Here is a 10,961-nt window from a genome sequence, read left to right on the forward strand (position 1 = left end):
GCAAGGGGGGGGCACCCAACATCTGGCACCTTAAACCTTGTTTGGGGAGCCAGGCCTGCTGGTTCTGCCGTGGCGCGGGGAAGGGAGTGGTGCCCAGTGGTAAGAGCGGAAGGGCGGGGAGCCAGGGTGCGGGGGGAGGGTGGCTGGATGAGACCGGCGGCTTCTGGCCCAGGTGACTGTGGGCCCTGCTCAGCCCTTAGCTCATCTCCGGACGTCTGTGCTACCTCCAGCCGGGCGCAGGACTGGGGGGCTCTTTACACAGGGACCCCGGGCTGCCGCCGGGCTCCATCCGCCTGGGGGCAGTTGGGCGCGTTGGAAGCAAGGACTCGCGGGCAGCGTCGGGGCTGCTGCTGCCTCGGCAGGTTTATTTTGTCCCGCGCCCGTGGTGAGTCCTACGTAAAAGCGCCTGCTACGCCCCGCAGGGCAGCGTATGTACAGCCAGCCCCCCGCTATGTCCAGCAAGAGGGGAAGGGGTCGCCCGGCCCTGCTGCTCTAACCACTAGCCCCCACGCCCCTCCCAGGGCTGGGGAGAGAGCCCGGCTCCCCCCACTGTCCCCACTTGCCGCTCCGTGTGTGGGGGGGGGGAGCCCGGGCGTCTGGGGCAGGGCTCAGTGGCAGGCGCTGAAGGGCAGCTTGGCCACCCCGCCGTGCAGTTCCACGGCGCCCTCGGCCCAGGCCACCAGGTCCCCGCGGGCGTGGCCGGCGCAGGTGGCCAGCTGGTAGACCTCGCCCGGCGCCAGCACGTGGCTCCACACGTTGAAGTCGGCCAGCTCCCCGATGAAGGCCTGCGTGGCGTCGAAGCGGCCGCCCAGCGTGTCCTGGAGGGGGGGAGAGCGGAGAGGTGAGGGGGGTGCAGGGTGGGAGACGGGTTACCCCGGGGGGATGCTCCCAGCCCGGGGCCACGTACCTGCTCCTGCCCCAGGATGAAGATGCCTCCGGGCTTGATGGGGTGCCAGGGGGCCAGGCTCTCCCCGCTGCCGCGCCGCACCCCGTCCTGGTAGCTCTCCCACACGCCGTCCCGCGTCGACCAGGTCACGCAGATGTGGTGCCACTTGGCATCGTGGATGGCCAGGGGCAGGGTGGCAGCCTGCGGGGGTGGGGGGCGGGGTGGGGGTAATGTTGACTCACCTTGCTCCCTGTCCTTGAGGGGAGGCCCCCCTCCATTGGTATAACCCTCTCCTGGGCCCCTGCAGCCCAGCGCCCCCTGCTGGGCCCCCACCCTGCTCCCTGCGGCCCAGTGCCCCCTGCTGGGTCCCTGCAGGCCAGCACCCCTGGCCAGCCCCCGCCCTGCTCCCTGCAGCCCAGAGCCCCCTGTTGGGCCCCCGCCCTGCTCCCTGCAGCCCAGAGCCCCCCGTTGGGCCCCCGCCCTGCTCCCTGCAGCCCAGAGCCCCCCGTTGGGCCCCCGCCCTGCTCCCTGCAGCCCAGAGACCCCCCCCGGGCCCCCACCCTGCTCCCTGCAGCCCAGAGCCCCCTGCTGAGTTCGCGCTCCCTGCTGGCTCCCCCCCCCCCCGGCTCCCTGTGGGCTGGCAGCTCCCCGCCTGCACCTTGTCGTTGATGAGCAGCTCCATGGGGTTGTTGCCCCACTCGATGAGCACCAGCTCGTTGGCCTGGCCCGGCACCGAGTAGGAGAAGGGGGTGCCGACGCCGGGCGCCGAGCCGGACTTGAGCCACAGGCAGACCGTGAAGGCGAAGATCTCGTGGTGCAGCGTCCGCTTCACCTTGACGTACATGTAGTTGGTGCGGAGGGGGAAGCCTACGCGGAAAGCCTCAGCCGGTTTCTCCACCTTGGGCCCTACAGGGGCAAGGTCAGTGCCCGGGGGCCGGTCACAACCCGCCCCAGGAGAAAGGGGGTAATTCTGGCCAATCACCAGCTGCCCCCCCCATCCATTGCTACATCCGTCTGTCCTTCCATCCAGTCGTCACTCCCAGCCAGCCCTGGACTCGCCGGCTGGAGGGGGGAGGTCGTCGCGTCCTGTCCCCGGCAGGACCAAGCACCATCTGGACCATCCCTGCTAGGTGTTTGTCTCACCTGCTGGATCCCACACCCTCCCCCGGCAATTGATTCCAGGGCTGAATCACCCCGACAGGAAGTTTTTCCTAATCTCCAACCTCAACCTCCCCTGCTGCAGTTGAATCCCCTTGCTTCTTGGCCTGGCCTCAGACACTAGGAAGATTCATTTTCCTCCCTCCTCCTCATCACAACCTCGTAGATGCTTGAAAACAGTTGTCTTCCCTCTCTGTCTTCTCTTTTCCAGACAAAAGCCAGGTCCTTCCGTCTCCCCTCAGCACTCCTGTTTTCTAGACCAGTGTTTCTCGATCTTTTTTCGTAAAGTCCCCCTTTTAAAAAAAATGTATAAATACCCCCGGTACCTACCGTTTTCAGACACACACAATTTTTTTCTACCGTTGCAACACATTTGTTTAAACAACTTAATTGTAGCCGGGCGGGTGATGACATCTTTGGGTGTAAAAAGTACAAAAAAAATAAAACGGTGTAAAACGTAAAACAAAGATTCAGTTTTCTCCAAATGTTAGTTGTGCTGAAGTACCCCCCAGACTGCTCTTGAGTACCCCTAGGGTACTTGTACCACTGGTTGAGAAACACTGGTCTAGACCGTCTTTGTGTTGCTCTTCTCTGGTCCCTCTCCAATTTCTCCGCCTTGTTCCTGAAAAGTGGTGCCCAGAACTGGCCGCGATCCTCTAACCGAGGCCTAACCAGCACAGAGCACAGCAACTCCTCGGCTGTGTCTAGACTGGCAAAACTTGCCAGCTGTCTACACTGGCCGCTTGAATTTCCACAAGAACACGGACTTCCTGCTGTCTGAAATCAGTGCTTCTTGCGGAAATACTGTGCTGCTCCCGTTCGGGCAAAAGTCCCTTTTGCGCAAAGCTTTTGCGCAAGAGGGCCAGTGTAGACAGCTCAGATTTGTTTTACGCAAAAAAGCCCCAATGGCGAAAATGGTGATTGGGGCTTTTTTGCGCAAAAACGCGTCTAGATTGGCACGGACGCTTTTCCGCAAAAAAGTGCTTTTGCGGAAAAGCGTCCGTGGCCAATCTAGACGCCCTTTTCCGCAAATGCTTTTAACGGAAAACTTTTCTGTTAAAAGCATTTGTGGAAAATCATGCCAGTCCAGACGTAGCCCTCGTGTCTGGCTCACAGGACTCCTGCAAATGCAGCCCAGAATCATGTGGGCTTTTTTTTTTTTTTTTTACTGTGTCACAGTCTTGCCTCGTGTTTAACGTGTGGTCCGCTAGGACCCCCGGTTCCCTTCCCGCCGGTCTCCTTCCTCGGCAGCCGTTTCCCATTGCGTGTGAACGAAACTGTGTCTTCTGAATTGAATTAGCCAGCCCTCTGTCTGGGTGCCATTGGGTGGAGAGAGGCTGTTCTCAGCAATGGCAGGACTAATAGCAATGGGCTCACGTTGCAACGGGGGAGGCCTAGGTTGGATATTAGAAAAAACTCCCGAGGAGGGAGGAAGCACTGGGACGGGTTCCCCAGGGAGGGGGTGGAATCTCCATTCCTAGAGGTTTTTAAGTCCCGGCTTGACAAAGCCCTGGCTGGGCGGATTGAGTTGGGGTTGGTCCTGCTTTCGGCAGGGGGTTGGACTTGATGACTCCTGAGATCTCTTCCAGCTCTGGGAATCTCTCATGTCCTCTAACCATCCATTCAACAGCCTCCCCATTCATTCAGTTATCAATTCAGCCACCCTGAAGTCCATCCGTGCAGTCTCCTGACAGTAGCAACAATCCGTCTGTCCATCCCTGGTCTGTCCCGCCCCTGGTTCTCCACCTGACTGTCCCTGCAGCGCATCCTATTCATCCGTCCACGTCTCCAAGCTGTATCCTTTGATCCTCCCCCGCCCTCGCCAGCTATCCGCCCCTGCAGCTCTGCCCCTCACCCTTCTCGTGAGAACCGTGGGCCCCATTCTTGTGCCACTGCGGCTCCTCGTGGCCGTGGTGCGGCTCCTCGTGGCCGTGGCCGTGGTGCTCGCTGGCATTGAATTTCTCTCGGATCTGATGCTCCAAAATGCTGATTTTCTTCTGCAGGGCGTCCCGCAGGGAGAGGGAGAACAGGGAGCTGTTGCGGCTGTGCTGGGGGGTGGGTAGGGTGGAAGGAAGGGGCTGTGAGCGAGACCTCATCCTCCTCTGGGTGCCCATCTACCCTGGCGTCCCGTCCCTGCTACCCTGGCTCAGCCCCGTGGGCCCATCTACCCTGGTATCCCGGTATATGAGAGGTCCTCTGCCCAACCGTCCGTCCATCTGATTGTCCAAGAACTTCTAAACGGTTGAGCTGAGACCACAAAATTCCTCTGATCCTAACAGAACGTGAAGCAAAGTCGGGGGCTGGTTGTGCCAGGACAACGGGAGGGGCCCGGAATGGGACTGAGGCTTCTCATAAGACCACAGAGAAAAGAGACAGAATCACCCGGCAGCGGAAAGGGGCTGGCTGGGGGCGCCCGACCCCTGTCTGGGACTGTCCCAGCCCTGAACCTCCCCCCCCCTCCCCGGCTCCCTTTAGAGAGGGTGGGGGAGCTGCACCCCTCCCCCCACTCATACAGGGGCATCGCCGGCTGTTCTCCTTTTCTAGGGCACGAGGGGAAAGTGCCCAGTTTGCTGCATTCCTCACTCTGGCTGGGGGGCGCAGGGGGGCAGATGAACCTGGACCTGCCCCAGCCGGGGGAACATGCCCCCCTCCCCCGACTGTACCCGCTGGAGCTGCAGCGGCCACGGAGGGCTGGGGTTGCCCTCTCCCCCCGGGCCAGCCTGCATCCCGCCCCCCTCCCCCGTAGCCCTACCCCAGAGCAATGACCCCATGAAGAGGAACAAAAATGAACTGAGTTGGGCAAAAGGCCAGAGACCTGCCCCTCCCCCAAATAACCCCTAGGGCTGATCTCTTGCAGCAGGGGTGGGCAAGCAGGTTTGACGGAGGGGCCTCTCCAAGAATTTGGTCAGTGGCCAAAGGCCATGATATTAAAGGAAGGGGTGCGGTCTCTGGGATGGGGGTCGGGCGCAGAAGGCAGCTTGGGTAAGGGATCGGGGTGCAAGTTGGGATGTGGGGTCTGGGAGGAAGTTCGGGTGAAGAAGGGGGGTTGTGAGCTGGGGCACAGGACCGGGGTGTAGGGGTTTGGGCTGTGACCTAGGGGAGGAGGGTGTGGTGACCTGGGATTGGGGTGCAGGAAGGGGGGAAGAGCATTTGGGTGACACGGGACAGGAGAGGGCAGAGGGTCTGGGGTGCCACAGGCAAGCTCAGGGTAGGAGTTGCTTACCTGGGTGACTCCCGGCCAGCAGCCCAGCTGGTTTTTCAGCCCTTCCATACCCTGGCAGGCGGCCGTGTGCATCTGTGAACAGCTGTGAGCCCAACGGGAGGGGTACTTTGCCAAAGAGGCAGCTCCCATTGGCTGGAAACTGACCAATGGGAGCTGCAAGATTTTGCTGAGGGTGGGGTAAGTGTGCCACGCCTTTCCCCCTCCCCCTCCTGGGCTCACAGACAAACAGGGCCCCACAGCCGGCATGTAGGAGCGGGACAGGCAGGGAGCCAGACGGAGGCTCCCACTGCACCGCGGGCCATATTTCACTGGGCCCTCTCTTTGAGAACCCGCCCCCTCCCCCCTCCGGCTGAATCATTGGGAGTGATGGAGAAGCCGCCATGGTCCAATGCAAATCCTGCCAGTGGTTGATTTTGCCAAGTGCGCGGCACCGTCTTTCCAGTCTGACTGCGTCTTGTTTCCGTCTCCAGCTGGATCGGGTTCGACCTTCCTCTGCCCGTGATGAAACATTTATCCCCCTGTAGACACTGGGATCAAGGCTTCCCTTCCCCTTCTCTTTCTCTTCCTGGCGTTTCTAAGGCCGGTTTCCTAACTCTCGTGGTTCTTCTCCAGCCCCCTCTCCAGCGGATCAACGCCCTCTACGGATTTGGGGCACCTGAACTGGATGCAGGAGTCCAGCCCCGCATGGCCTCAGGCCCCTGCTCCTGTGCGAGATTCCCTGCATCCCAGGATCCCCTTGGTCCTTTTGATCAGCATTCCCTGTAAGCTGAGCATTTGGGCGGCCACCCAGGAGAGATTCAGGTGCTGCCCGGCTGATTAGCAGAGCGCCCCCAGCTGGCAGCCTGTGTTTCTATTAGTGGTGCACAGTCACACATGCCTTGGTGCACAGAACAAAATTTATTCTGCACACGGGTTAAAAAAATAGAGGGAACATTGCTTTTGACCCATGGGAGAGCTCAGCTTTGACACTGACTAAGTTTTTCATCTGAGCATGGGGCCACGAGCCGATTCCTGCAGGAGCCTTCTAAAACCAAGCCTGCTTGATGGTGATGCTCCATTTGCAGATACATTTTGAGGCCCAGTGTTTAATCCATTTCTATGGGGCCGGGCTGGTTTAGAGCGGTCTGGTTTTTTTAATCACAATGCCGTGTGCTACCAAGCGAAATGACAGTGAAGTGTAAGCTCAGTTATCTTCATCAACCAAACTTGTCACCCTAGCCAAAGGAAAGATCAAGTTACTTTGATAGCATCTGTTTTCCATAAAACCATGTTGATTGGCACTAATTACATTTCCCTCGTTTAATTCAATAGTGAGTCCTGTATCAGCTACTCCATTATCTGGCAGGGGGTTGCAGTCGGACTGACAGGCCTGGAACTACCCAGGTTATGGCTCTTTACTTTTTTTAAACACTGGCACAATACTGAGGTTCTTCCTGTTTTCTGTAACATCTCCAGTGCTCCATGATGTATTAAAAATCAACATGACTGGGCCAGAAAGCCTCTGGGCCAGCTCTTTTAAAACTCTTGATCGCAAGTTCTCTGGATCGGCTCATTTAAATAGTCTAACTGTAGTTAACACTGCTGAACATTGTCTTCTAACTGCTCTCTCTTTGCTTCCCTTATCAATTTTCTACAATTCCTAGCTTCCCATTTATATTCATTACTATTAACTTCTCCTTTGCTTCTGATTTGTATTCATTGCTATCGACTTCCTCTTTGCTTCTGATTTAGACTCATTACTATCAGCTTCCCCTATCTTCTAGTTGTTAAACCTATCTGCCTTCATTGCTGTTCTAAATTAGATTGTGTTAACCATGAAAGTCTTCTTCCGCAGCTGTGGTTTTTGGGCTTCTGGTATAGTGTTCTTCGGTGGTTTCCAATGAGCATTCACACTTTTCTGATTCAATTCTTCTTCCTAGCTGATCTGGCATATAATTATTTCCTTGTTTGTGATGCTTGTCCTTTTAAAGCACCAAGGCTGTATCTGACCACTCTGGGCTTTTCTCTTATTGCACATTACGAGCCGTGATCCTTTGGATCCAAGCCACTATTAATTTCTAGTTGCGTGATCAGTTCCTCGTTCTCTGTTAGGACAAGTTCTTGTGCAGAATTCCCCATGTAGAGAGCTGCAGCTGTTGCGGTAGGAAATTGCCAGCTCGGATGTTTAGACATTCCCAGGATGATTTCATGTCAGCACCATGTGACCTCCCAAGTTTGTTACTCAAATTGAAGCCCTAGTGATCGTGCAGCATTTGTTCCTGTATTTGCTAGTGGGCAAAAGTAGCCGTTCACTCTGGTCCCTAGTGTGATTGGATGGGGGGGGGGGGGCTGTAGCAGATTCTGGCTAACAACCCTTCTTGTGCTTTATGTGCATTTTCTTCCCAGGTGCCCGTGACGCAGAAACAAGACATGCCATTTCAGGCACAGATTCCTCTTTTGCCCACTTGGTCCTTCCTGACTAATCGTGGATTTTAACCCATTGGGACTAGCTAGATCACCCTTAGGTGCCCCTGGGAGCAGTGCCTCCTGGCTGTCGCCCAGGTGCTGAGCTTTGCCGGACCAGGTGAGAGCTGGTGCCGCCTGGAAGGGACAGGCCCCCTGTCCCCCACCCCCGAGCCACCCCCGAGCCAGCCAACCAGACTGTCCTGCCCTCGCATCCTTTGCTTGCTTGATTCTGTTTCTTCTCGGCAGCCTGATTTGGGTTGGAACCCTTGGCCTGCTCCTCCACCGGGCCCCACTCTCCTCGCATCCCGTTAGGGGGTCAGGGCGGCCAAAACGGATGGGCCAAGATCTAACACAGCTGGATGCCACATTTAGAGACCCCACCCGCCCCGGACCCTTCTGGCCTGGTAGTTCGGCTCAGCACCCTACTGATGCCCTGATCTCCTCCCCCAACCTCTGCCCCCATGGAATCTGACCTCCCTCCCCCTGGAGCCAGGCTGTTCTAGATTTCTGGACAGCTAAGAAGGGAAACACAGGAAGGAAGAGGCCGGGGGGGGGGGGTTATATTTAGCTGAATACGCCGTCTGGGACCCGAGCTGCTCCCACTAATCCATCCCACTCACTAGCCACAAACCCACTGATACTAACGGAGCAGCCTCTGTACAAGGCTTGGGGGGGGGGGGGAAGAGTACGAGGGGCAGCCTGGACCCCATTCTCCTCCAAGAGCTGGGGACAGAACCCAGGAGTCCTGGCTCCCAGCTCCCCTGCTCTAACCACTAGACCTCATTCCCCTCCCAGGGCTGGGCTAGAACCCAGGGGTCCTGGCTCCTGGCTGCCCTTCCCTTCCCTGGGTCCCTTCACTCTGGCGGCAGGAGGTCGAACTGGGTCTCAGGGCGGGAAGCTGAAGCCAGAGGTGTGGAGACAGGAAGTAGCGTATGTCTCTGACGGAGAGAGTTGTTCCATGCGTTTCCCTGAACACTCAGCCCTGGGAACAGCTTGGGGGCCTCTCTGCCCCGGACTCTGGAGGGCGGGCAGCACGATCACAAAAGACCTTGGGGGTGCATGTCTAGGACTCTAACCACTAGACCCCGCTCTCATTCAGTTCACCTTGAGGAATGGGACATGGGGCCTTTCCATCTAGGGCAGGGCCAGCTCTGATCTGCCCCAGGGCAGGCACTGGCTGGCTCGGGGGTGGGAGACAGGGGGCCTGTCCCCTCCAGGCGGCACCAGCTCTCACCTGGCCCCAGGGCAGGGACTGGCTGGCTGCATCCCAGGACCCCAAGGGAAATGCGCCTCTTCCGGGACCGTCCCAGTACTTCAAGGACAAAGGGGTCTTAGCTGGGGTCTTGGCAGATGGTCTTGAAATAGGATCAATCCGCTCACGCCGCAGGGCTGGGATTTGGGGGCTGTTTTTACTTAATTATTTAAAGCCGGAAACCGGGGGTTGGGAGCCAGGGCTCCTGGGCTCTATCCCCGGCTCTGGGAGAGGAGTGGGGTCTAGTGGTTAGAGCAGGGGGCTGGGAACCAGGACTCCTGGGTTTTATTCCCGGCTCTGGGAGGGGCGTGGGGTCTAGTGGTCAGAGGGGGGTGGGCGTGAAGTTCCTGGCTGGCAGGGGGGGATGTTGGGAAGCTGAAGGTAGGGCAGCAGGGTTAGGGGGCAAGCAATGGCAAAGGGTGCAAGGGCATGAGGTGGGGCGATCGTGGGGGGGGGGGGGCTGTCCTGACCATGGAATGGGGGAGGGGACTTGGTCTTGCCCCCCAGAGCGACAGGGGGAAGCTTTGGGGTCACTGCTGGGGGCAATTCTACCCTAGGATAGAGGCATGGGGGCTGAGAGGGTGGGGTGTAGAAGTCATGGCAGGGGGTGGGGCTTGCAGGGGGCTGCACTTGGAGCCCCTCCAGCATTGGGGGGGGGCCAAGGTGCCCCAGTATCTGCAGATGTGCCAAGCCCTCCTTGAATGACTCCAGCGTGTGGGGGGCACTGGTGGGGGGAGAGCAAGGGGGCCGGAGAGGGGGTGGGGAGAATGGCCGGGGAGGGGGGGCGTCAGTGAGGAGGGGGACGAACGTTGCCCCCCCCCGGTACCTGGAGGTGCTCCAATCTCTCCTTGAGCGACTCCAGCATCCGCTCCAGCTGGGGGGCGCCGGCGGGCGCCTCCCGGGGCGGGTCCTCCATGGTGTTGGGGGCAGCGCTGGCCTTGCGGAAGGCGGCCTGGTGCCCGGCGGCGCCCGGCGGCTCGGGGGGCTCGCGGTGCCCGAAGTGCGGGTACTTGTTCTCCCGCCCGGCCCCGTGGCTCAGGTTCTCCTCGTGCCCGCCTGGCCCGTGCTCCCCGCCTGGCCGGCCCTCGCACCGGCTCAGCTTGGCCGTCAGCTCCCGCACCGTCTCCCGCTGGTCCAGGATGGTCTCCTTCTGGTGCACCACCGTCTCCCGCAGGTGCAGGATGGTCTCCTTGGCCTCCTCCAGCGTGCCCACCCAGTGGCCCCCGGCTCGCGCCGGCGGGGCCTGCGGGCAGCCCTGCTCCAGCTCCAGCGGCATGGGGCTGCAGACGAACTTAGGCAGGGCGTACTCGCCCCCGCCGCCAGGCACCCAGCACAGGGCCCAGACGAGAGCCCAGGCCGGCCGCATCCCGGACCCCTCGTCACCGCCCCAGCCCTCCTCCCCCGGAGACGCCCGGCCGCTCTGTGCCCACGGCCGGCGGGCTCCGCGGGCAGCCGGGACGTGGCTTTTTTCTCCCTGCCCTGCCCCGCCCCCCCGGCGCCGGCCCGTCCGCCTCGATTTCCCAAATCCCCCGGTGATGCGGGAAGGGCGCCCGTCTCCCCGGAGACAGGGGAATTAGACGGGCGGGTTAATTGGCTTAAAGCGGCCTGTCAGAGCGCCCCCCCCCCCCCCGGCAATGGGACCCAGGCGTCCTAGCGGGTAGGGATCAGGGGCTTTGGCAGCTCAGTGGATGGGAATTAGCGAGGGGAAGCAACATGCCGGGACACAGAAGGGCTTCCCAGCCGCCGGGTACGGACCCCAGCACGCGTCTGTGTCTTCCCCCCCAGAGCCAGCCGCATCTTGTGTGTGTGTGTGTGCGTCTCTCCCCAGAGCCAGCCGCATCTTGTGTGTGTGCGCGTCTCTCCCCAGAGCCAGCCGCATCTTGTGTATGTGTGTGCGTCTCTCCCCAGAGCCAGCCACATCTTGTGTGTGTGTGTGTGTGTGTGCGCGCGCGTCTCTCCCCAGAGCCAGCCGCATCTTGTGTGTGTGCACGTCTCTC

General features: G+C 59.9%; 1 protein-coding gene across 1 annotated transcript; it reads right to left on the reverse strand.

Moving 5' to 3' along the window:
- Window positions 1-608: 608 nt before the first annotated feature.
- Window positions 609-10,876, reverse strand: LOC142825584 (neuronal pentraxin-1-like). The gene is made up of 5 exons (XM_075917483.1): window positions 9,791-10,876; window positions 3,900-4,092; window positions 1,545-1,792; window positions 908-1,087; window positions 609-818 (listed from the first exon to the last, which is right to left on the reverse strand). The coding sequence occupies exons 1-5, from the start codon at window positions 10,328-10,330 to the stop codon at window positions 609-611; spliced, it is 1,371 nt and encodes a 456-aa protein (XP_075773598.1). The 5' UTR covers window positions 10,331-10,876.
- Between the last annotated feature and the right edge of the window lie 85 nt (window positions 10,877-10,961).

Source organism: Pelodiscus sinensis, unplaced genomic scaffold, assembly GCF_049634645.1.
Source record: "Pelodiscus sinensis isolate JC-2024 unplaced genomic scaffold, ASM4963464v1 ctg86, whole genome shotgun sequence".
Lineage (NCBI taxonomy): Eukaryota > Metazoa > Chordata > Testudines > Trionychidae > Pelodiscus > Pelodiscus sinensis.

What these genes read in the sequence shown, in the direction of transcription:
- LOC142825584 (XM_075917483.1), bottom strand. Translation starts at nt 10,330, where the DNA reads ATGCGGCCGGCCTGGGCTCTCGTCTGGGCCCTGTGCTGGGTGCCTGGC. An exon ending in AGAGATTGGAGCACCTCCAG is followed by an intron (nt 4,093 to 9,790) that starts GTACCGGGGGGG and finishes CCCACCCCCCAG; the next exon opens with CACAGCCGCAACAGCTCCCT. An exon ending in TCATCCTGGGGCAGGAGCAG is followed by an intron (nt 819 to 907) that starts GTACGTGGCCCC and finishes CCCCCCCTCCAG; the next exon opens with GACACGCTGGGCGGCCGCTT.